Source organism: Sarcophilus harrisii, chromosome 6, assembly GCF_902635505.1.
Source record: "Sarcophilus harrisii chromosome 6, mSarHar1.11, whole genome shotgun sequence".
In the NCBI taxonomy this organism is placed as follows: Eukaryota; Metazoa; Chordata; class Mammalia; order Dasyuromorphia; family Dasyuridae; genus Sarcophilus; species Sarcophilus harrisii.
Genome location: NC_045431.1, coordinates 34526992 through 34554541, shown reverse-complemented (window position 1 = coordinate 34554541; position 27550 = coordinate 34526992). Strand labels below are relative to the sequence as shown.

Here is a 27550-nt window from a genome sequence, read left to right as displayed (position 1 = left end):
TGTTTTGAGATTTTTATTTTGCAGAAGTATTTCCTGGGCTGGGTACTGCCATCTTTCTCTTTCCTGCTGAGTCCGTCGAAATTCATGAGCTCCCAAGCACCTGGGGACTCCCTAATTATGTACATCATTGTCAGGAAACCCAGAACAGCTACATTGTGTAAATACTCAGTTTCATCCTAGGAGTGCTACCCTAGGGGTAGATGTCACAAGTGTAACTGGAAGTTGGCCAAACTTTAAATTTTGCTTCTTGAAGCAGGTGAATCTTTTGACAGGAGAAAACATAAGGTTTCTGAGCAACTAGACAGCACTATGTCAATTTTTACCTGACTCATAATGAAATAAAATATACCATAATAGATGATGTGCTAGTTACTTTTAAGTTTGGATATTTATGAGATGGCTTTCAAAACACGAAGTGAATTTTACTTTTGTTCTTTAAACTGTGGATGTGTTAGGACTATGATTACTTGAAATTTTCAAAGTGCTCTACTTTAAAAATGTAACATCCAATATTGATATACTTCACCAATAAATCCATTAAAAAGGATTTCACTTGAGAAGCATTATAGTGGAGTGAGTTGGAAAGTAAGGAGAACTTTAAATCCTGACTCTGACATAGACTGTCTGGATGACCCTGGATAATTCCCTTTAACCCATTTTGTATTCTACATACTTTCTAAGACTAAATTGCAAAGATCTTGACTTATATTTATAGAGGAAGTCTCTTTATCTGGGAGCTCAATAAAATCATGGGTTCAATTTCTATCTTCCCAGCTCTATATTTCACCTTTAGGAAAAATTCAGGAAACAAAATTTTAAACCGGAGATATGAGTGAATTGTCACAAATTCCCTTGGAGGAAAAACAAAAAGAAAATAAATTTGTAAATGCAGGAGTGTGGTAAATCGTATTATTACTGCTGCTGCTGAGAAGTGTCCATTCCCTCCTATTGCTTGTGTTGCTGACTGATGATGTCCTACAAAGAGCTTATGTCCATCAATGATTATTATTTAATACAAAATCCAATGTACATTGAGGTGCACTAACAGTCTCTGGTGAATACAAAAGTCTTCAGTTGAATAAACTATTAAGTTAGGAAAAGAAAAGTCAACAGAGGTAATCAATTATTTTACTAAACATTGTCAAACCAAGATTACCCTTTTGGGCCTGGCTTCCCTCCCAGACAGACACACATATATGTATGTGTCTTTTTATATACATATATGTGCATATAATATTTACATATATATATTTTTATTAGGTAAAAGAGATTATTCTCTGCCCTATTTCTTACTTAATCACTCAATCAACGTGAGATCTGTAAAAGACCTTAACTTAAAAACCCAATGTCTCTCACTGCCTCCAGGGCCATCTCCAATTATGGTGTTTGATATCTGACCACTGGACCCAGATGGTTCTGGAGGGGAAAGTGAGGCAGGTGACTTTTCATGGAACTTCTCTCATTTCAATCCAATTCACTTGCATGTCATGGCATCATTCCTTGATGTTAGGGTCCTCTTTAAGAACTAAGGACAAATAAAAAACAACCTGTCTCAGAAGATATTGGCTTGAGTCTCTTGTTAAGAAGGTATTAAATTTTTTTTTGATATACTTACGTCTTCTCCCATCCAAATTCATACATGTGTTATTGGATTAAAATGTCTAGAAAGTGAATGTTTAAATGACTACAAGTATGCCCCTAGAAGTAAATAAATAATTTTAATACCAAAGTTAAAGAAATTGGCATCTGATGCAAAAGCACAGACAAATTGCTTAATCTGTAGGGATCATGAGTAATACAAGCAAATGACTGTACGATCAGATTTTCTATGATAATATTACAGATTTATTATACTATGATCTAATTCCCAACGTTTTTATTTTATGAATTGAGTATGACACAATGTTTTTATTAAATTTTTGCTTATTCTTTATCAGAAAATACTTTTAATATAACATTATAAAAGACTTGTTCTAATCTTAATGTCTTGTTAAAACCCAAAGGCCAAATCCTCCAGGAGAACCCATTTTTAGTTTTATAGAACAAGTCAATAAAAATAAATTCTCAATAAAAGATCATTTGACAGAAAATTTAGTTGGAATGCATCTACCTTTTCCATTAACTGAAGCACATTGGCGATCGCAAAATGGTTTTTGGATTTTTTTAGTGTATTATGATGTATTTCTAATATATTTTCAGGAAAAAATAGACTTTGATTTGAACTGGAATTTTGATAAATGTATATATATATATATACATATATATATATATATATAATTCAAATATAATTATATATAATGCAACCTCTGCAACATATTCTAATAGAGGTGATGGGGTTTGATCCAATTTTGAAGGACCCACATTTTTAATGTTAGAAGTCCTTCAAAACACTTGCTTTTTAATCCCAAGGAGTGGAGAGCAATAGATATGAAAGTGGCAGGCTTAATTTTTACATCTTTATTATATTCACGATGTGAAGCTAGTAAGAGATGAGAGATTTAGTTACCAAAAACATCTCTTCTCTGTTGCTAGGTGATGGATGGAGTTAGATCAGTGGGAAAAGAGGCTTTACTTCTTGGTTTCTCACAAAGGTAAAGGCTTTCTTTTCCTTCTGTTCAATAATCTTAAAGAGATTTATGGTTTTATATAAAGAGCATGACAAAAAATCTCCGCAATCTTAATAGGACCTCTTAGTAGGCAAATAATGAAACAACTAAATGCATCCAGGATATTTAAATGATCCAGGGATTTAGGTCATTTTAAACTCCTCATATCATCTAGCTAGCGTGGCCTTGACTTAGCCAAACAGGAATAACTGTCTAAAAAAGAGAATCTTTTATTGTTTTGTGTCATGTAGTGCTTTTTCCACTATGGAAAAGACTATGAATCCCTTCTCATAATAATTGTCTGTTGTCTATATTCATAATTGAAGGAAATGCTAAATTTCACTGAATTTAGTGAAAATATATCCGTTTCCCCATTTATATTTTTGGTTCTCTTGAAACCTATCCACAGATTTTGAGTTAAGAATTCTTGATCAAGTGATTAATATATAGATAATATTTCTGAGCATATTCAGGGTCATAAGCTTTATCACTGCAATATTTACTCTTATAACAATGGAACAAATCAACATAACTCCTAAAACCTTTAGGAAGAATGGAAGAGAGAAAATGACAAAGTCAAAGGGGATGTCCAAATTTCCATTTTGAATTGGACTGCAGGAATTGACATACAAAATTGTTTCAAAAATTACTGATGGAAAATGCATGATAACTGGGAGACTAAGACTGTTTGATCATAATGTCAAGTACCATGTTGATCTAAAACAGAAAAAGGAAGAGGAAAGTAAAAAAGTATCCAAAGGTAATGGATGTTTGTGTAGCTTTTTTTAAATTCTTTTTTTTCTGTATTTACTAAAAATGTCCACTCTCTCTGGAACCAATATGGCTGCATGTAAGTTGTACTTGCTAGTAGTCCAACTAATACTAATAGTAGTAGGGCCAGGGCTGATGGATTAGCCCATTTTTGAGCACTCAGTGCACATTTGCGTGACAGTGTATGTATCTGAGTGAGTAAAAAAGAAATTAAATGAATCATAAACTTTAGAGATGGAAAAGATACCAGGGATTTTCTAATTCAACATCTAAATTTTGCAAATGTGGAAACTGAGGCCCAGACAAATTAAACTACTTGCCCAGGATCATATAGGAAAGAAGTTTCACAAGATCCAACCCCTGGATCCAAGCTGTCCCATGCTTTCTCTTCTCTAATAAGCGAAAGCTTATTTTTGGCCTTTTTTTGCACTTATAAGACAAGCTAAAATACTTGTCCTTTTTATTACCTTTTAGAAAATGGATAAATTTGGAGCATGGTAGCTCATCATCTTCAGTCACTAAGTTGTAAAATTTTAACCTATTGCCATTTCCTGATAACAAGGATTTCAATAAAACCTGAATAACATGAAAGTAGAAAGAAGAACAAAGCTATCAACTATTATACTCTGATTCCTTCCTCCTCGGATGCAGAATTCAGTCACAGTACCTCATTTTCTTAAGCTTCTTAGCAAAAGCCAAATCAGTTGGCATCTGATCTATGGCATATGCATTTTCAGATAAAAGAAAAGAAGTTGATCTTTGAAACCCCTTTATCTTTTTTTTTTCTAAAAATGGGGGCATTGCTTGTTGCCCTTTTAATTCAAGGTGAATAAAAATTACTCTTTTAAAAATTATTTTTAACACATACAGTTCCTTTAGTACAGGATTATCAAGTAGCACAAAAGACTAAGGTACATAATACTTGAAAATAATGAGCGAGAATAGTGTTTCCTGAACCAAGATAATGGCCTTATTCTCCCTTGGTTCTAGTAATCCAAAGACTCAAAAAACCCAGAGCACAGAACAGAATGACTTTCCCTACATTGTCAAGTTTGAACAAACCTTGGAACATTAACATTCTTGAGGGCTGGGAACAGATAGCATCAAAAATGATCTGTCTTTCTACAACTCACATGGAACAGTGTTAGTTTAATCTTCAAAGCAGCAGCTCATACATCAGAAGCGTGATTTTAAAATAATGAAACAAAAATTTCACTAATAACCCACCATTCAAACCTACACTGTTCTCTTTGAACAGTCAGTCACCTGTGTCCAACAACATTGCCATTACTCCAAATATCTTTGGAACTCTGTATTTAGAACTGCATTTGGAAACAGTGTGCAAGCCAAATGAAATTTGCCTCATTACTTTATGGTGCCATGTCATTTTTGATCAAAAGCCATGTCATCCACATTATTTGTCAGACTTGGCTTGAAATGGATTTTGGCTGCCTCAACAAATTAGATCTGTCCTCTGAAGATGGAGAATTTCAATCCTTGAAGATATAAATATCTGAAGCGCAGTGTAATGAAACAAGTACTGCATTTGTTGTCAGATAATATGGGTTCTAGGATTTGGTCTGCTACTTATGATGTGATCTTGGGCAAATGATTTGGACCCTCTGATTAAAATCTGCAATAGGGAGCCAATAACACTTTCATTACCTTTCTCATAATATTGTTAGAAGGATTAAATGAAATAATGTTTGTGAAATATTTAAATATGGACCTTTTGTTACTCTAATACATAATAGCTCCAAATTATGAGGATCTTTGTTTAAAAGCTTCAGAAAAATCAAAAACTTTAGATTTCTTGTATTAGGTTTTTGTATAGGGCTATGACATAATCCAAGCAGTAATTTAGAGAAATAAATCCATCAATGGTATTAACATGAAAAAGTTTTGAATGGAAAGAAACTAGTTAGAAGGTTTTGAAGTTAATTGGGTGCATGCTAATGAGGTTCTTCTTTGTCCCAACTAAATTCCATTTAGTTTCTTGCCTATTACTACCTATGGAAAACCATCATTAATATTTTCGATTCTCATTCCCATTTATTAAGATGTGTAGTGATTCTGATTGACAGTGTTTTCCAGATGTTCCCGTTTGTAGGTAACTGTGCTGATGACATCAATGTGCAGGATACAATAGGATCTCCTCAATGAGATCTACATAAAAAGTTATACACTGAAAAGCCAAGTGAATGAGGGAAAACGCTTGGTCAGATGATGACAAACATTTGATAGACATATCATCTTGGTAAGCATAAGACAATGCGTGGAGTCAAACTGAGTAGGAAAGAATGGATGGGTTGGATTCCATTTAGGAAACTGTGGCAGGAGGTTACTACATCCCAATAGATTTCATTTCTGGGAAACCTACATAATTAAAAAATCTCTGTCTCTCTGTCTCTGTCTCTCTCTCTCTCTCTCTCTCTCTCTCTCTCTCTCTCTCTCTTTCTCTTTCCATCCCAGAAAATGATCACAGATGGCTTTTCCTTTAATTTAAATGTGTCTTCTGATAAGCAGTAAGCATATTCAATTTTGGGAAGTCTCTTTTGCCATAAGTTACAATTCCTTGACAGAAAAAAAATAAGTTGGCAGGAGTTATAGGGAAACCTTTTTTTTTTTTTTTCTGTGAGATAGCACTGACATGGGGGGAAAATTCTAAACAAAAGAGGGAATCACATTAGCCAGGTAGGTTCAAAACCCGGGTCTATCGACTCTGACCCTAGTTATGTCACTGGGGAATCACAACCTTGCTCAGTTTGAGCATACAAAATAGAAAAAATACTTTTCTCATAGAGTTGTTGTGAGGATTCAAGAAAATATTTTATGTAAAGTACTTTGTAAACTAAAAAGGGCTACATGACTGTCAACTCTTAGTATTAAAATGTGACTTGAGATGTCACGTGCTCTTTTATCAGAGTGGGGACAACTCATCTCTCTGAGACTCATTTGCTGTTCTGTAAAATGAGGGAAATTCTATTACATATTGTTTATCTCACAGTTCTGTGAGGAAAATGCCAACTTTAGAGAGCATAACATGAGTGGGACCTAGTATAAGCTCATTTTTACTTTCTTCCCAAAATGTTTTAGATAGACAATAATGAGTCCTGCCTCTGATATTTACTAAGTATACAACATTGGCAGAATCAGTTAAAGGTTCTAAGTCTTAGTTTACTCATCTGTAACATTGGGAGGCAAGGGATTAAGTATTTAAATAGTGTCTACTATGTGTCAGGCATTGTGCTCAGTGTCACAAATATACTATCATTTTATGTAATCCTTGCATTATGCATCTCAGAGGGTTATTGCAAGAAAGTACTTTTTAAACTAATAAATGCTGTCTAATTGCACTAATTATTAAATATTATTCCTATTAATAAAATTCAAATTCTGTTCCTTATTCCAACACTTTTGAGTTTCTCTAGGCCATGTTTTTCTCATCTGTAAAAATGCACTAGATGATTTAAGACCCAGTTCAGTTTTATGTTCTAGAAACTGTGAGATAGACATGTAAATATGCTAATCACAATGCCATTATTTATCCAGAATGTAATTTGGTTAAGATGATCAATTTATTATATCTTTATCATCTATGCATATGTATATGTATAAATATACACACAAATATATACATATACTTACAGATGCACATATATATATATATTTGTATATGTGTATATGTTTATATATCCATATCTCTGTGTGTATATATATATATATGTGTGTGTGTGTGTATGTATATATATATATATGTATGTGTGTGTTATATGTGTGTGTTTATAATAGAGTCTGTTGGAAGCTCTGCTTACTATTTATTTATAAATATATTGATTTTTTGACAACTACTTTTGTATTGATTAGTTTGTCAATGTTTACTGAAAGTCCCTTGAACTAACACCAGATTACTTCTTCTCCCATATGTTTCCAATCCTTCATAAATCTAGGATATGTGATTTCAGTGGTGTGAGTAACACTCTCTGCTGTACCATATTGCAACCTATTTGTTTTCTGGGAGTTTTTTTCCAAGAGTCGTGACTGAAATAAATCATCACTTTGTATATATCATCCTCACCTGAACTGAACAGTCTCTGAACTTCACTAGCCTGGGTCTTGGATGGCAGAAGTCTAGCCCACTGCCAAGTTCACATTCAAGTTCTTTATGGTTTTATATGTTCTTGGAGAAGTTTCATTCCACTGGCATCCTCTAACACCATAACAAGCCGGCAGATGAGGACTGTACCAAAGGATTACGTGATAGCCAGAAAACAAGGATTTAAGACAAAGGATTTAAAGAAATTAAAAGAAAGAGTTTTGTTCACACAGCCAACAAAGTCATTTCCCTATAGTTCTGACCACATCACCTTCTCTGACTTGGTAAAATCCAGTGGCTTTCTTCTTACCTCTGTGGTCAAAAATAAATGCTTTTGTTGGCTCTTTTTATCTTCCCACTCATTTTCCATATTACTCCCTTTCTTCTATTCTATGGGTCCAGGCATTCAGGACTCTATGCCATCTCTCTTACAATGAGCTTTCACCCATCTCTTTACTTTTATATTGATTATCTTCCATCCCCAGAAAATTCTTTCCCTTTATGTTTACTTCTTATAGTCAATAGCTTACTTCTAGATTCATCTCAAAGGCCAAGTTCTAAAAGCCTTTTTCTTTTCTTTTTTAAAAAATGTATTTCTTTATTTAAAACTTAAATGCAAAATAAGAAAAAGAAAATTAAATAGAAAAAGAAAGAAAGGAAAAAAATACACAAAACATTTTTTATGGGCCCAGCAGAATCTCAGGGAGGATTCAAAATATATGACAATAAATTTCCATTTCAAGAAAGCACAAATAATAGAAGACATTATATTCATAACTATCCATCTTTGCTTTTTTGTAGATTTTTTCTCACTGTGCACTTATTACTTAGTTCTTCCTCCCCTTTTCCCACCCAAGCAGATTAGAGTTAAGCAGCTTTATATTTATATATTTATACATCTACTATATATATACACACACACACATACATCCTTTTTATCAATTATTTACATATGTAAACACACAAAATGAACTGGTTCTGGTTCTTAGAGATGGTTGTTAATATCCTTTCATTGATTGAGATGTACATATATGTATATACATACTGTATATCCAAATATACACCTACACACATATTTACACATAAATATATGCACATCTAAAATACTCTTGATAAGGCTGACATATGATATAGATTTCTCCCTTGATTGAATCTCTTTCAAGTTTGATTTTACCTACGATCAATGATTACTACCCCAACTTTTTCTAATAAATTCTACTCCTGATCATTGTTCCTGAGTGTGTATATCTCTTTGTTCCCATCCCTGCTAACTCTTCTACTTTACCTCTATCTGTTAACTTGCCTTGCTCTCACTTAATCCCCCCTCCCCCATCATGGACCCTTCACTTAGTTTTTCTCCCTTCCCTTTATCCCATCCCCATTAATCTATGTACTTTTGTCCAACTGCATACTCTTCTGTTCCTTTTCTTATCCTATTCCCTCATCCCTTTTTTCTTTGTAGATTTTGGAAGGTGTTTAATCCTTCTTGGTATACACACTTATATACACATACAAACACATATACATATATACACATATGTATATGTAACTATATATGTATATATGTGTGTGTATCCTGAGAGAGATACCCAATACCTCCCTTCCATTCTACCTTAGATCTACTTGTATGCTTTTTTTATGCACCTACTTACTGGTATATTATAGATGCATACATAGGTACATCTTTTTCCCTTCACCCCTTAGAATATGAACTCCTCCAAAACACAGACTGTTTCTGTTTATTCTTTGAAGCATAAGCAACTCCTGGGATGAGTTTTCCAGTTCGGGGACCAATAGCTTATATGTGGCAAAAAGGTATGACATGGGAAGTCATTTAGAAGGAATAGAAAAAGACAGAATAACAAGAAAGCTAGACTCTGGATGGATGATCTGTCTAGAAATATAAAAAGGGAGTGAGAGGAATTTATTCTTTCCTTGGTCCAACACTATGTAGTTTATAGTTAGTACTTAATAAATGCTTATTGATTGACTAATAAATACTTGTTGACTGATTGCTTCTTCCAGGCATGAAAAGAAAAGTAGAGACTATTTATATGAAAACTTGGATTATTTAGGGGGATTGAGTTGAGTGAACAGTAGGAGAAACTTATTTTTTAAAAACTCATAAATGCAATATGTGTCTTCTTAGAAAGTAGTTGACAGATGGTTCATTTAAAATAATAAAACTGAACTCTATAGGTCATAATATCTCTCTGAGATGTGTGGGAATAGATTTTTTTCATATTTCAAATGCTTCCTGATGTATTACATTTGGTATTTTTCCACCAAAAGACAAACAGTAAACGAAACAATTTAAATACGAAAGAACATTTCCTAGTACATATTTATCTACTTTTGTGAATATTTAGTAACAATAATTGATATTTGTATGACATTCTTCATTTTGGAAAATGCTTTGTATATTATAACATCTTTACAATCCCTAAAAGGTATGCAGAATAGGTGTTAGTATCCCCATTTTACAGATGTGGAAAAACAAAGAAAGGTTAAGTGATTTGTTCAGCTAAGGCAAGATTTGAATCCTGGTCTGCTGACTGTAAATTTTAGGATTTTTTCCAATTCAATTCTGAGCACTTCTTCTAAAAAGATGTAAGAGATGAGATATAAGGTTGTGGCGAATCCATAATTGCTTAAGCTGATCATGTGGTTCTGAAAAAGGAATATTTCATAGTTGACCGGCAAAAGACATCTCCATCAATGAAAGGACATTTACAACCTTCTCCAAGAACTAGTTCATTGTATAGGTTTCCATATGTAAACAGTTGATAAAAGGGATGCTTTTCTTACAAAACCTAGGAAGGTAAAAAAATAGCACCCACTTTCCACAAGAACATTTCAAATAGCTTTCTCTAAACTCCATTGAGGTAATTTCCAAATTTAAAGTTACCTGTTGAGAGAAGAATAACAAGGAGGTGATACCCCTTAGCAGGTTGTGGAAAATGACTCTAGTGGAAAGTGAGCAAATTGCTTTCTTGATGGTTAGCCCATTTTCTCCACCTTTCATTTAAAGCAACAGGTTAAATTTAACAGAATGTATTTGTCAATACCAGCAAGTCATAATCTACAAACTCTACCTCAGCCACGAGTTCATTTTCCACAATCCGCTAGACATTCTGTGCTGAGTATTTCATCATGAGCCCAGGGAGGTCTGATTCATCCTCCACCTTTTTTTTTTTTTTTTTTTTTGATTGAACACTTCAAAGGAAGTCAGTGGTTGCATCTATATAGGAAAACTCATGTGGGGTTCTGAGCAATTTATAGGAAGTTCAAGCTATAGAGGCAGCTAATCTGAATCATAGAGACCCAAAGACATCTCTGACTGATTTTTGGACCTGCGTGTTCCTTGCCACTTCAATTTCAATGTGTCCAATATGCAGCTATTTTTTCTTAATCCTTTTCATTTTATTATTTCTTTCAGTGGCACTATCCCCCTCCTCCATTCCCACAATGGTCCCATTATTGGCTCGTCCCCCTTTCTTCTCATAACTTAATCGTTTACAAATTCTGTCAAATTCTGAAAAACGTTTTCTGTCTGTTATTTTCTCCCTATTCTCTCTACTATCATCCTAGACTACTATTATTACTCATATAGGCTACTCTAAAAGCATTCAAACAGTGTGCCAGGTATTGCATTCTGTGGGGAAAAATGTTACAATAAGACTGGTCTTTGCTCTCAAGGAGTCCAGTAGGGAGATGTGAGAAACAAAGAATTATAAAGGAAAATAATACGTGATATATACATAAAAAAGTGCAACTCACTTGTAATCCCTTGTCATTCTGATGCATCCTTCATCTCCTCTATTCCCTACTCAAAGCTTATTACATCCTAAGATAAAAATTCTAATTCTGACATTTAAGGATCTCCACAATAAGGCAAATTTTTACCTTCTCAAATATTGCTTCTCTCTATTCTAAATCCTTTAGCCAGTCAAACTAAGGTAATCCCATCACCCTGCCCTTCACATTACTACACTCTATACATGCCCTTGACTTTCCCACCTGTGCCTTTGTTTATGCTGTTCCTAGGTTTGGAATCTTTTTATTCTAAATTTCTGTGCATCAGTTCAAGTTCAGCTTCCTCTTGGCGATCCTTCTTCCTCACTACTACCTCCTCTGCCAATCAATAATACTTGTGTCTTGAAGGTACCCCATTGATATTTGGCTCATCTTCCTCATCACCACCGGCAGTAAATGCTGACCACCTGAGATTAACAGGAGCCTTAGTACATTAATGAGCCCTGGGAGGGGCAGTATCAGTGACAGAATCCAAATCCTGCTTCCACTCCAGCCTTCACAGCCATCATCCATCCAGGGAAGTAACTTCTGTGAAGGAGGGACCAGCCATTCCCACCAAATTCCAACCACCTACCATCCCCAGGGCAGTTAAGGCAGCTTAGCTGAAGTAATGAGACACCTTGAGGAAGAGACAGAAGGCCACATGTGTCAGGAAATCCAGCCATCACTATCTCCCATTCTACTTTAATGGATACAGCCCAAGATCCTCTTGGAACAGTAATGCTTCTAGTTCATCATCCTGTGAACAACTGCCCTGGAGGTGCTATAAGTCACCAATTGAAGACACAAGCAGAAAACAAAGTTCTTGGGACCAAAGTCCTAGGTACTCTCAAACAGTTCAACTGAACTTCAATCAAAAACAAATGTGCTTTTATTAATAGATATGAAATTAAAAAGGGAAAAATAATGTCCACCTTGCCTCTATTCTATGACCACGAGACTGTGTCTGGCGTGCTGCTAAAAGCTTCATAGGTGTTGTCTCCCCATTAAGAATGGAAATCCCTTGAAGTATGCTTGCACCTTTCTTACTTATTTTTGTGCACTATTTTGATGAACATTAAGAGCATTCTTGGTATATTATATATTTCCCTTGTCTAATTTGTGGCTTAAACTGGAACCCAGATTATGTCAAAAACACTAAAGACTAAACCAAGAACAAAGAGACTTGTAAAAGTGAATTTCTGTGTGTGTGTGTACACCCACTCTATATACATACCTTCACACATATGCACATAAGTATATATATATATGTATATATGTAATTATATATAAATAAGTATACAACATGAGGTGTGTGTATGTGTGTGAGAGAGAGAGAGATGGCCATCAGGAAGAAGCATCCTCTCAGCATCCTCCACACATTTACCTGTGTTATAACATTAGTAGTAAGACCTTGGGTCCTTGTAGACATGAGACAGATTTACATATGGGAGCAGCATCAAGGTGGGATGATACCTTTCCTGATTGCCATGTTCTCTCTGTGGTTTGTCTATCTATCTCTGTCTCTGTGTGTCTCTCTTTTTGTCTTTCTGTTTCTCTCTGTGTCACTGTCTCTTTCTGTCTCTGTCTCTGTTCTTGTCTGTCTTTGTGTGTCCCTGTTTCTGTCTCTGTCTTTCTCTCGGTCTTTGTCATCTGTTTTTCTGTCTGTTCTTGTCTATGTCTGTGTCTCTGTCTATCCCTGTTCTCTGTCTCTCTCCCTCTCTTCCCTTTCTTCCCTCTCTCTTTCTCCCTACATCTCTTCCTTCCTTTTCTTCCTCTCTCCCTCCCCACCATACTCCCCTGAGATTTAAACTTTTCCCCTTATAGAACATTAAAAATGGTGGTAGTGGTATTAAATCTAGTTTCACTTGTATGTATCATTTCCCCCTGTTAGATCATTGCAGGGGTAGCCCTGCAATGGCAAGGATAGTGCCTGGTTTAATTTTAATTTTATTTTTTTAATTTTTCCCAACACCTAGCATGTAACAAAAAATAGATGCTTACTAATTCTTGGTTGAATTTCATTGAATCAAATCTAAATCTTAATTAAAAAAGGAAACCAACAGCGAGTTTTTTTGCTTAATTCAGAATTATCTAGATAATGTCCTCTACTTACCACTTTGCTTTGCTCTTTGGATTGTTTTTGACCAACTGAGAATGGTCTTTTAAAGAATGGCATGAAAAAGGATCTTTCTTAGAGGAAGAATGGATATTTGTAATGATTTCTGCTCACACCTACAATCTATTGAATGTAAAATAAACATCACCAAGAAGGACTTTTCAAGATATAGAAGTAGACTATGAATCAGTGCTTGTGATTGAACACCAGATGAGAATCTGTTCTTGAAACTTTCAAAGCTTTTTCTTTCATATAGTGTTGTTATTATTGAATATACATTGCTCTGGTTGTGCTCATTTTATATTCTTCATCAGTTTATAAAGTCTCTCAAAGTTGTTCTTTTTCATTATATTGATGATAGAGTGCCTTTTTTCCCCCTCTTGGTTCTGCTCAATTTACTCCATTTCAGCTTATAAAAATCTTTATATGTCTTTTTTGAAATAACCTATTTCCTTATTTCTTGGAGCACGATAGTGAATACAATCAGTCATAAACCTCTACCAGCCATTTCTCCATTTCTCAATTGGTGGGGTTCCGATAGTTAACAATTTCTCATCTTTCACAAAAGCTTCTAGTTTTGTACAGATAAGACCTTTTCTTTTTTAATGCCTTTTGAATCTCAATGTGATAATCATTTTTTATTCTAGAGCAACAGTGATGAAATATGTTATCATTTATGGCAATAAGGTAAAGGGTTTAGGGTAGAGGAATATAAACACACATATCATTCTGCAATGGAATATTTCACTTTTCTTCCATGAATGATAGCATATATATGCATATATGCATACACATAAACATATTTTATATTCTATATACCTACAAATACATAAAAATATTTATGTTTGTATACAGCTAACAAGAGAATTTATTTTGCTTGACTATGTATTTGCTACAAATGATTTTTTTTTCAATGTGGTGGAGAGGGAAGAAAAAAGATTTTTATTAACTTAAAAATAGTAAGGAGGGTACTTCAGATGCAGAATGTTGCATATAGAATGAGGTCACTGTATTACTAATTTTTGCATGATTCATTTACTTTGCTAAAGTGTCCCCTCATGGAGTGGGAGTAATCTGTCAACATAATATAAACCCAAAACAAATCAATACAATTAATAAAAAATATTGGAAACTGTGACTTTGTTTTTCAATCAATGTGTATTTATTAAGGGCCTATTATTTGATAAGTACTATTCTAGACACTGAGGATATGGGTTGAAAAAATTAAAATGAAAAAATTAATCCTGACATACACATATGTGACACATACATACATATCTATATCTATATCTATTTATATATAACATGCACATATACACATAATGGTTAAGAAATATAAAAATAAATTGTCTCTGAATCACAGTTACTCCTATTCATTCTAACAAGTTGGAACTCTCACTTTAAAAAATGCAGTGAGAATCAATATTAAATTGTTTATATTTTTACAGCAATCTGGTGGAGGTTAACCAAAGTATGCTCTGTATCCATCTGTAATTATGTTCATTTCTATAATGGCAATTATAAATGAAATTGCCATTGTTTTAGCAGCTCTGTCTCTCTATGGATTGTAGAATAAATCTAAGCAAGCAAAAGTTCTTTTTTTTTTTTTTGACCCTTGAAATGTCTTAATCCAACTAAATAAAAATTTGAGTATCATGATCAACTTTTGCATCCAATTCTTACTGAAAAAAAAGTAGGCTGTGGGGCTATATGAATATACAAAAATTTACTATATATATGAACATATACATATATAAGCATATAAATATGTATGTGAACAATGCACTGCATGTATTAAAAGGAAAAGGCAGACCAAACAGTTTGATTCGGGGTCCCTTTTCATACAGGGTACCAACTTCAATGACTTGTCAGAGAAACAATTTTTATGTGGGAAGGTCAGGAAACAATGTTGCCTTCATTTGGCACTAAGGGAAACATTTCTTGTTTTGATCACCATATATCAATAATGTGTGGAGGTTTTAGGAAAGAGCAACAAAATGATTACAGGGATGGATCACATGAGAACAGTTCAAGGAAATGGAACTGGTTAGTTTAAAGCAAAGTTAAATATTTATCATTTATACATACACACACACAGAGGTTTTCCCCGCTTTTAATAAACCTTCACTTGATTCTGCCATCATATCAAGCTACATCTCTCCTTTGTTTTATCACCAAACTCAGAAAAAAGTTGCTTTCACCCAAAGTCTCCCATACACTCATCTTCTCAAGCTTTTATGATCTAGCTTAAGATACAATCAAACAATTGAAACTGCTATTTCCAAGGTCACCGATTAGCTTTTAATTGCTTAAATCCAGTAGTCTTTTCTTAGTCCTCATATTTCTTTACCTCTGCAACTTTTGATGCTTCTAAACAATTTTCCCTCTTCTTAATACTGAATATTCTCTATTTCCTGGATTTTTGTGATGTTTCTCAATAACATTATCTTCCTATTTGTCTGATAGCTCGTCTCTCTGACTAGATTATCATCCATCTTTTTTCTTTAATTGTGTCTGTACCCTAGGGCTCTGTCTAGACCCCCTTCCTCTTGTGTCTGTACATCATTTCAGTGATTTTATAAGCTTAATAATCTTCCATCCCATTCTCTAAACCCCTAAATCAAACTGTCTTCCAAACTTTCCTTCTTTAGTCAACACTGCCATCCTTTCCATTGTCCAAGCTCTCAACTTCAGAATCATACTTGAATCCTCAAAGTTCTTTATACCATATATTCTCATTAAATGCCAAGTTGAATTGATAGTCATTTCAACTTCAATGCTCCCTTTACAACATGAACTTTTTTCTTTGGATTCACACAGCCATCACCTTAGCTTGGGTCCTTTTCATCTCTCATCCACCCTAGTGAATAATCCTTCCAATTAGAATTCCCAGTTCTGAATTCCTTTAATCCAATTTCCACAGAGTTAATAAAATAATATTCCTGTAGCATGGGTCCAATCATGTCACTGTCCAGTTCAAAAATTGTCAGTAGCTCTCTTTTGTTACTAGGTTACTCAATGCATTTCTCTCATGTTTAAAGACTTTTACAAGCTGGCCCCATCTCCAGACTGATTTTGTATTTTTCCACTTCATGCACGCTTTATTTCCCTCAGACTTTTGCTGTTTCCCGTTTCTAGCATCTCCTGCCCCTGTGTATTTGCACCAGCTGTCTCCTATACCTGAATAACATGCTTTCTTTAGCAATACCTACAAGTCTTTTGTTTACTTTGAGGCTCAGATTGGGGGCCATCTCCAACCTGAAATTTTTCTCGATGGTCCTAATGGTTTATGTGTTCTTTCTGTGTGTCTGTCTCTCCCTCCCCTCCTACTATCACCTCTCCTTTCCTTCCTTCCTCCTCTCCTTTCCTTTCCCCTTTTCTCTTCTCCTTTTCTTTTCTCTCCCTTCCTTTCCCCTCCTCTTTCCTCTTCTCCCCTCTTTACCTTTCTTCACTTGTCTGTTCCATGTATGTGCTGCAGTAGATCAACTTTTCAATTTTGTCTGTCTTAATGTCTTTTAGTTTGTTCCACATGGTAGATGCTTAAAATGTTTATTTGATTGAATTTATTTGAGTATAAGAATGAATATTTTGGTTGAGTATAGTGGTACACACTTATAATCCTTGCTAATGAGGAACCTAAGGTGGTTTGACTGCTGGAGTTAAGAAGTTCTGAGCAGCGGTAGGATTGAAACAAGTGGGTTGTCTGCATCAAGACTGCCACAAAGATGGTGAGCTCCTAGGAACTGTGGACCTAATGAGCTAATTAAAGAGGCGAAAACCATCTCAGGTTAAAATTGCAGTAAATTAAAGCTTCTGTTCCAATCAGCAGTGAGATTCAGCCTGTGATTAGCCACTGAAAGTCCAGCATGGGTGAGATTTAAAAAAAAAAAAAGAATGAATACTTTGATTATGAAGGTCATACAATACTACAAAAAGTAATGCCAGGCACAAAGTTATATTATCCACTGTTAAAGCTTCCAAAGGTCCTCAAGACCATTTTGCCTAGGATTCTGCTCTTCTGGGGGGACAAGAGAAGGGAAGAAATCATCATAATGAATAAGGGAGGAAGGAATGATGGCTCAAAAAGAGAAGGGAATAAAAAATAATGGGGAAGCTGAAGAACTTACTGACAAATTAGATCTAAAAAGCATTTTCTGACAATATTTAAGTGACTACATATGATGTCCCCACCCTTCTGACTTAAAGATGCTGAGAGTCTTGTGGCTAATATACTTTAAGTGCTATGAAAGAAAGACATTATATAAAGGAGGCTAATTGTTACAATCCTGGAGGGATAGAAACAGTTTTAACATGGGAAAAGTTTCTATTTACATGGAAAATAGGGAATTTCATTTTGCTTTGCTAACATAATCCCGTTGAAGGTTCCAACACATGTAGTCAGTCCAAGAATGAACTCTCTGGCTGCCTTATTGTAACAAAGCAGTAATTATGGCAGCAGCAAGAAAAACAGCACTATTAATCAAAGAGGGAGAGAGCTTCTTCTGCCTGGGACTTTTTCATTTCAGGTACCTTCAGATTGGAGTCCCAGGCTCCACTATTATCATACTGAAAAGAGATGTCTTTTATGAGGTATACATGGGAATAACACATTACTTCCTGCCCTATGGAATTAAATTAAATAGGGTTTACAAGATTAAAAGCTATTGGCTCCATTCTTCTGTATTAATATAAGTAAATGTGTCACTGTTCTTAGTTAATTTGAAAACAGCAAAAATTTAATTTAGTCTGACACCATATGCTGATGCTTATGTATTACCTGGCCAAAACTGCTTTCAAGTACATTAGGAAAATCCTATTGGTCTGATATGGACCCATTCCTAAGTAGGACTAGCTTGAGAAGAAGGGGAAGAATGAGCAGATTCATCAACTTGGTGGCCTTTGGCTCAAGTAGAGCTATAAACTACAATTCTTTTATGAAAGATGCTATTATGTATTAACACTATAACTGGCTCACACTTCATGTACTTAGTGATAGTCATGTAAAGCAATTTTCAAAAACATCCTCTAAGAAGTAATAGCCCATTGTACTAATTGCAAAGCTAGCAAAAGTTAAATCTTAGGAAATAAAATGTCTTTATCCTGACATACAGAGTATCCCTCTAGCATTTTTCTAGACATTCACAGTTAAGAAATCTAATTCCATTTCTCTAATTCTGGTCTTTTCAAATGTCACATGGCTAAAAGAGCATTGACCTTGGAATATTCTTGGAATTAGTTTCAGCTGAGATAGTTTTCCCCCCCCCCCCCCCCCCAGTAAGTTCCTGTCACTAAGATATCCTGGGTCCTTTGTTCATGTGGTCCTAGGACTTTGTAGGAATATATTGGGAGGACAATAAGACATTTCTAAAAAAACTATCACGTGATTCATTGGGGAAGCAATAGCCAATATCATTGGGAAGGGGAAAGGAAGTTTGGAAGAATCCCACTGTTGTATGAGGGAGGTATTGTACATCCCATATAGAAAGAGCAAAGTGAGGGAGCAGGATAGTCTCACCAATGTCAGAGGAGATGGTTAGATCTGTTTATGTGGAAAACACATAGGATTTATGTCTCTGATTCTTTATGCAGCAAAACAAATAGAGGGTAACTGGACAACAGTGAAAGAGGGGAATGTCAAGAAGAATCATAAACTTACAATTGTCAAGGATTTGAGAAATAATTAATTACAAATTCCTTGTATTACAGGTGAGAAAACTGGGATTCAGAAAGTCGCACAACATGTTTGAGGTCACAGAGATTGAAAGCAGAGTCATGATTCAAATCCTCTTTCTAATCCAAATCCCAATTGTTAAACAATCCCAACTCCATTCCTGTAGCTCAGTGTGAATGATTAACCTCAGCTAAAAGCATGAATTTTTGGCAAAATCAGGTGGGAAATATCCAATTTCTCCTATAAGTTCAGACCTATGAAGAAAAATGAGCTGGTATCATGAAGAGATGAAGGTTCTGAGTCTGAGGTGCAAGTTTTAGTTTTAGTTTTGCTACTTTCTAATCTAAGTGACTTTCCCCTTTTTCCTCAGTGTCCTTATTTGTATAATGATTCCAAAATAGATGAACAGTAAGTTCTCTCAGTTTTCGTAAGAGATATGAGTCTCATATCTAGAGATGTCCCTGGGTCAGAGAATAGAAAGCAGGATTTAGAACATATAGATAGCTGTGAAAAGATCCATGGAAAGAACCCACAACTCTTGCATCCAGAGTCATCTATCACATTTCTATCAAATTTGATGCCATAGACATTGTTAGACCAATTCTATTAGACTGAATTCAAACCAGTAGGAGCCATGCAGCAGATCCTTATTATGGAGAAGCTCTATTAGCCTGGAATTCAGATTTATATCCATCCCCTGCATCAACAAATATACATGCAGGAAATTTCAATGTTGATGAGAAACATTCATGAAAGCAAACTTTAGGACTCTAGGGTATGCATTTGCCAGTTGAATGTCAAATAGTCTTTGTTTATGAGGCTTTGGTTGCATTGTAATCAGTGTAAATGGAAAAGTTGTGTGTTATCTTAGCAAGATGTTCAGTAGAATGACTTTCTAAACTACTACATATAGACTTGCACAATATATAAAAGCATGATGAGAATATTTAGGTTGCTGGTTGTTTGGCACAAGGATTTTACAAACAAAAAAATAATGGCCAATGAATTATGTATATATCATGGGCTAATGTCCTTTATTGATTAGAACATTAGCAGATTGTGTTTGGCTGGACATTTCTATTATCAAATTATTATTTATGTTGTGATCTTTTTAAGATTTTTTTTAACAAAACTAATTTCATTAAGCACTCTAAATTAGCCCAAGGTAACAAAAGAGTAAAAATAAAGATTATTTATCATACTGTCACGCTTAACTATAAGACCATAAATATGGTATTTGAGGATCCTTTAAAAGGTCATCTAGTTTACTATCCTGATTTTACAAATGAGGATTAACAATCGAGATAAATAGTTGATAGCATATGACCAAGGATGACTTGTGCACAAAGAAACAGAATAAAATCCATCATGAAAGAAATTTATCACCAAATAATGAGCTGGACCAGTTACATGGCAAGCATAAGGAATGGATAACTTGAATGTCGTATCACTCCCAAGGAAATATTAAAAGACCTAGAGGAAGTCCTCCGGTATATAATGTCCAGCCTGGTACCCATTCCTCTGTTTGGCTATCTCCTTCCACAAATTCCATTTTAAGTTAAATATCCAGGTCAGCCATATCACCCACATCAAAGAAAGCATTGCGTTCCAATAGCAAAGCAGAATCACAGTAGCACAAAAGAAATATGAGATGTGCAAATCTAGGGATCTCTCCATCCCAAATCTTCAGACTATTTATGCTCAACCTGTGTTAGAACTTCCTGAGTTTGTATTAGACACAGTCAAACACATTGTACCTTGACCCCAATATCATAATGTCATTTATCCTCCTCAGATATGAAGGGTGAAGAACAACCACCTTTCCAAGCTACCGGAGTTTCTCTACCATGATCTTCTGGTACTTTCTCCACCATGCCCCAACTTGAATTCTCCTTCCTCACTTCCATTTTCAAGTTCCTTTTTTGTGATTGCTTCTCTCATTAGAATGTAAGCTCTTTGTGATCAGGGACAAATACTTGTATTTGTATTTCAAGTTCTTAGGTCAATGACTAGCACATAACAATCACTTAAATGCTCATTGACTTGATTCAAGACAATTTACGAAAAACATGGACAAAAAGACGTGGATGGGTTTCCATTTGTACAATTAAGGATTGCCCACATCTGTGAAAGATACAATTTACTCATGTGTTAATTACTGATGAATTATTATTTGTATTAGTTTGATTCTACATACATAAAATTTGTCACATTTGTCTATACTCAGTAATTCTTGGGCAGAACATGGGGATAGTTCCTTAAATCAGACTATAAATTAGTATATAATAGAGCAGTTAGAAATTGAAATTCAACTTTCTTATGTTCATTCTTAGGGAGAATTTACAATTTTTACAATAGTAAAAAGAAAAAGCACTGAACTATGTGCCAGGCAGTTCTTTTATTATTTGTTTGACTTTGGGAAACTTTATTTTCTCATCTGGGAAATGGGGTGTATGAGCCAAGTGATTTTTAAGATTCCTAGGTCAAGTCTTAGCAATCTGGGAGTCTATCATCCCAAATACTGGTATAGGAGTTAGGAAATTTTAGTGATACATTTTTACCAATTATTAGCATCATGGCTTCAGTCAAGTTTCATTTACTTTCTGGCTTTAATTTTGCCATCTATAAATTAAAGGGAGTGGAGTAAACATTATTGTTTCCAAACTGTAGGTCCTATGGTTGTCTTAAAAGCAGTATTGTTATTGTGTTCTTCAAATTCATCAGAAAATCTATTTATTTCTTCCAATAAAATGTTTCCCAATTTCCTCCTGTAATTAACTAGCTTATCACACCAAGAAACCAGTCCTACCCAGATGGCTCTGAGATCATTGGATTGATAAATCTCATAAGAAAAGTTAAACTTAAAGGACAATTTGGATGTGAAATCTGGTTGACAAAGATAGTTTTGCTTAACAAAACATTTATTTTAAATACAGGGATGAAAGTTCGATTACCTTTGGTAGAGTGTGGGAGGGTGTTAAAATGGGCATAGCTATATTAAGCTTAAGTTGTCCAATTAAGATTTTCGAGTCATTGTTAGAATTTTCTTTTTTCGTTTGTTTTTTTCATCGTTAGAATTTTCATGGGAAAGAGATTTGGCCCTTCCTCTCACACAAAAGACGCAAAATGTTTAAAGGTACAGAAAAACCAAAAGCTGCAGCCACATACCGTAATCCATAGAGGACCGTTCCATCAGGATGCAGCCGGATCATCCGATTCTTCACTGTAACCCCATGCACAAATGATTTCTTGTCATTCAGGAAGTATGTGTCTGGCACCCAGAGCTGGTCTGCTACTCTATTGTCCAGAGTGAGGTTTAAAGGGATTCCAGAATAAGATAGTCTTTTGTCTTTCCATGACTGCTGAAAATACATTGTGAGTGTATAGTCCTGTGAAGAATAGAGGGAACAAAAGGGAAAACTTTAATTGACTTTTTATATCATAATCAAAGAGAATTTTAAAATAAGAGAAATTGTTCTTGGCATTGTTTGAAATGATATAATAAAAAATTATCTAAAAGTGATGTCTACCGTCAATGTCAGTCAATAAAAATTTATTAGTGCCTACTCTGTGCCAGCTACTGGGGTTACAAAGAAAGGCAAAAACCAATTCCTGCCTTCAAAGAGGTCATAATCTAATTGGAGTTGGGGATGGGAAAAAGATATGTAAAAAGAAGTTGAAAGGTATGTGTTGGTGGGTGCTCCCCGAGGAAGCATGATGAAAGTCAGAGGAGTGCATTGGGACACGTTTCCCAAATTGAGGACCCACATATTGCTCTCCATAGTCCACTATCAATTGTCTCTTTTCAGGAGGGAGAGGTCCCTTGGGCTCATGAAAGGACTGAGGAAAGATGAGTTTTAGCATTGATATGAACTTGAAGAATAATAAGATTCAGAAATCCCAAAGAGGGCAGTCATCTAGGAAATTATAAAAATATCTGCTGAGATGTAGAAATTTCCCTCTTCCCTTTTACTCCTTTTTATTTAAGGTTTATAGTCTAGAGTAAACACATTAATCCAATACACAAAAGGATACAGAAATATTTACCTCTTGAAAAGTTAAATGCATGATGTGATATTTTATGGTTTGAAGTCAAGATTAGTACATAATTAGAGTAGAGAGTGGGAAAGCAATCAAATAATACCACATCAAAATTGGACATATTTTATTATCTTTATTGTAAGCATTCTAAAATTCTAAGGTTATGAAAGGACTTCTAAGGTCATCCAGATCTACTTATATCTGAACAGCAACCTTCAAATCCTCCCACAAAATGTTTATTTAGCCTTGATTCAGAGATTATTAGAACAGTGAACCTATTAGCACTTGAGAGAGTCTTCTCAGGATAGAAAGATTTTTCCTTATAGCATGAATAGACTTGCCTATTTACACCTTCTGCCTATAGGGCCTAGTTTTATTCTCTTGAATAAACAGAAAAAATCTAATTCCTCTTAAACGTTCTAGTTCTTCACATACTTAATGACAACTACCATGTTTTCCTCTTTTTCCACTCTCATCCCCACTCCTAACCTTTTCTTCTTTAGGCTAATCATTCCTCCTTTCCTTCAAGGGATCTTTTTTGTAGATAAATCTCTTCTGATCACATCTCCTGCATTTCTGTTCTAGTTTTATGCAATTTTGACAATATATAAAAGTTGAAGTCAGAGTCGGAATATAACTGACTTTAGGGAGAAGTACCTTAAATCCAGATTAGACGTGATGTATTGTAAAAACTTGGATATACAATCAATCATATACAATTGGTATGTATAAAGAAGAAGATGTTGCTTTATATAACCATAACTTTTTATTCAAGTGGGCATCTCAGAATAGCCATCCAATAATAGTGTTCTTGTGACCATAGGGATTTTCCATTTGTATTTCTTTATTATTCTTTCCTTTCAATTCCTGATGACATTACTCTGTCCTGGGTCACTTCAGAGTGGGGCCAGAAGTGGTCGCTAGGGGGAAAAGACAGAAAAGGAAAGGACAGCCTCTAGAAATGTTTTGTTTTTACTTCTAATTCTCATTTCCTGTGTGTCCTATTTTTTCCTAGCAGCTTCCACAGTCCCTGACCTGTTACAGATTGTAGGCAGGAGTTCAACCCTTCTGAATTAGAATACTCTGCTTGAATTTTCCTTAGAGCTTTTCAAGTTGTGTGATCCTGGCCAAGTCACATAATACCTCTCAGTCTCATTTTCATCACTGATAAAATGGGGAAAATAGTAGAATCTACCTTCCAGTGATATTGTGAGGATGCAGGGAGAAAACATGTTACATGCTTTGCAAATTCTTAAGGACTATATAAAAGTCGGCTATTATTATACCTACTATTGGGAGGAGATTTCTACCTTAGAACCTGCACCAAAATCCTATCCTAATGTCTCATCTTGATGTGCGAGTTATTCTGATCTCTCAAAAGATAAGTCAGCAAAGCACAAGTGTTGGGAAATCCTACAAAACTGGAAACACCTTGGATGAGATGCCTTTGTGTATCTCATCCAAGTGCTGGACTAGGGAGGTTGCAAGAAGCTAATTCCCAGAAGATTAGCCACCAGATGATCTTTTCTCTTTTTTGGTCACTGAAACTCATAAAGACCATCTGCTAAAGTGGAGGCAGATTGCAGGCTGCATGAGCAGAGAGAGCACCCCTATTAAGAAATTCAAAGGTATTTCAGTGATTATGAATATTATTGTGAGCACTGTTCTCACAAAGCTTCACACAGAGTAGGGTATATGAGTGTTGGACTAGATGGCTACTCTGAGGTCCCTTTTTAATTTTGCCCTTCTATGATTCCATCAACAGTGGGGGAAAAAAGCCAATTCTCTCTGACTCATCTGAAGTGTTGAGTCATTTCGTTGAGTCATTTCCAATAGAGCCAGAAAGGACAGCCACAGCTGTGTTAAGAGCCTAGAGCTTCTGGCTCTAGACTTTGCCTTAGAATCCAGGCCTCAGTGTTCAGCACAATCAAAAATGAAGCATAAATTTCAGCTCTTGCATTAAATTCCCATTAGCTTGCCCAAATTATCATTAGTGCTAACAAGGATTTGCTCAAAATGAGACTAAATAGTGAATTGTTTCTCTCCAATTTTTCATAGTAAAGAAGTGTTTTAATGTGTGATGGGGGAATAAAGCAGTAAGGAATAGGGAAAATTATGATGGCAACAATAATATTGTAATAATAAATGGTAATAATTAAAATGATAGCTTTGTGGTAGACAAACAAAAGAATAAAATGAGGAAAATGCAATAATGTATAAATGGATAAATTGTGTATCCCATTAATCCTTCTTCTCTCTAGAGACAATTGGGTTTTCCATAGAGAAGTGGAAGGTTCTGATTCAGTTGTGCCATCTTGTTTTACACAATTCACAACAGAGCCATATGTTGTTTTCAACAGTTAATAAAAACCACCTTGGACTTTAAATTAAAACAATTATTTATCCCATTTGTAATAAGAGGGAGGACAGGGAAACTTTATTTTTTTTAACGCCAGCACATAACATTTTGAAGTGAAATGAGGTGGGACAAAGATCTCTTGAGGTTGCAATTTCCATAAACATTCCCACAAACCAGGTGCTTATACTTTGTGCACAGAGGGAAAGAACAAAATCAGTGAGCCATGAGGAATTAGTTTCCCTGTTCTGTGTTTTGAGAGGAGGTGGAGGAGAGACCCAAGAGAATGATTCTATAAAATGAGACACAATTTAGCTATAGCATTTGCACTGAGGTAGAATACATAATACCACCAACATATATTTGCATATATCCAGGAAATGGACAGTTTTCAGAGGGCTCTCCCAGAAAATTCTGTTGTTGGACACACAATAATCTTTTGAGGAAGGATAGGATAGAGTATAAAAGATTTATATAATTTATGTTTTGGAAAAACTACTTATGACATTTTAAAAAGCAATTTTTCCATCAAAGCGACATCATGATGTTAATTTGATCAATTATAGCAAAGTATACAGAGTCATCAGGGTGTAGTAGTTAGAGATGTGGCTTTGGACTTGGTTCAAGTCTCATCTGACACAGTCTTGCCATGAAATTATGGACAAATCATTTAATTCTTGGTATGCCAGTAAACCTTCTAAGACAAAAAATTAAGGAGAAGGTAGAAGATCCTTATTAGGTGATCCTTATGCTCATGAAATCCCCACTCATATATTAGTGCTTGGGGGGGATGCTATTTCAGGATTTAGAATAAAGGTTTTATGGTCATTTACTTAGAAATTTATTATAATGAACTTAGCCTAGCTCGGGTAGACAAGATTTTCCCCTCCTAAAAAAGGAGGAACCATCATTGAGGAAAGGAATATACATGAATTTGTTTTTCAATGTAAAGTGGGAAAATTATTTCTCTGCTGTTTGGATTTACAGACATCGAGTCTGATATTCCCCCTGTGCAAACTACTCCCTAAAAATAATGTGCATGCTTTAGGAAGTTCTGAGAAGGTTGTCAGACAATAAGATATTCTTTAATACACTGGAGCAGAAATGTATTAAATAGCCTGGAGTTCATGCAATTTATCAAACTTAGGCATGGGAAGAATCTGACTCATTATATAAAAAGGAGGATAAAAGATACCAAATTGTTTGCATTCAGTGAAAGGCAGAAAGGGTAGATGTAATTTAGACTCAAAAAATGTTGAAAGATTCCAGAGAATTATTAATATTATCTAAAATTTTGCTTTTTGGAAGGAAGATAATACTTTAGCTTTAGATTCCTTTTTCATGAACAAAAACAGACTGCTGCTTACAATTCAAAAAAGATTTAAGAGCATTTTCCCCCATTCGTTAATGTAAGGGAATATTATTTATGTTCATTGTTGAATTATATTTACAATCTCAATCATTTTGGGTAGCCTATCAAAGTCTCACTGTTGGGATTTTAAAGTTCTGGATAACTTGGCCCCTTCCAACCTTTCCAACCTCCTCACATCTTCTTCATCTCTATATATTCTGTGATTGAGTGACCCAGAATCCTTGCTCTTCCTGGCATACAATACTCCTCAGTATGTGAAGGATTTTTATTGGGCGGGATGCTTAAAGCATGCTCCTTTTTCCTGGCTGCCTTCACCTTTCCTCTCAGACTAGCCTGATTTTACCTGTATAGCTCGTGTTTGTCTATATGTAATTGTTCTCACATTGTATCCACAATTAGACCATAAGCTCCATGAGAATGGGGAGTATCTTTTGCTTTTCTTTGAATCCCCAGCACTCAACACAGTGCCCAACAAATAGCAGATAACCTAGGAAAACATAGTCACCAGTGGTCAGACTATCATTTGCTTCATAGCCCTGAGGAAACATACCCCACCAGCTTCAGAACATCCCAGCCACCATCCCATCCGAGACCCTGTCTTGGCATCATGTGAGCTGCCAGACCCTTACAGCTCCAAGTAGTAACAGCCACTTCTACCTACTTCCTACTCCTACCAGGCTACTCCTACATGAGGCTTCCCATGGGCCTCAAATGATAAATGGT

The 27550-nt window shown here is 35.1% G+C and overlaps 1 protein-coding gene across 1 annotated transcript in view; it reads right to left on the bottom strand.

Annotated features, from left to right (window-relative positions):
* Window positions 1-27550, bottom strand: part of GABRB1 (gamma-aminobutyric acid type A receptor subunit beta1) — a 405352-nt gene that overhangs the window by 182821 nt on the left and 194981 nt on the right. The window contains exon 4 of the mRNA XM_003773278.3: window positions 22227-22447. Within this exon, the coding sequence (XP_003773326.1) occupies window positions 22227-22447 (221 nt within the window). The remainder of the gene's footprint in view (window positions 1-22226; window positions 22448-27550) is intronic.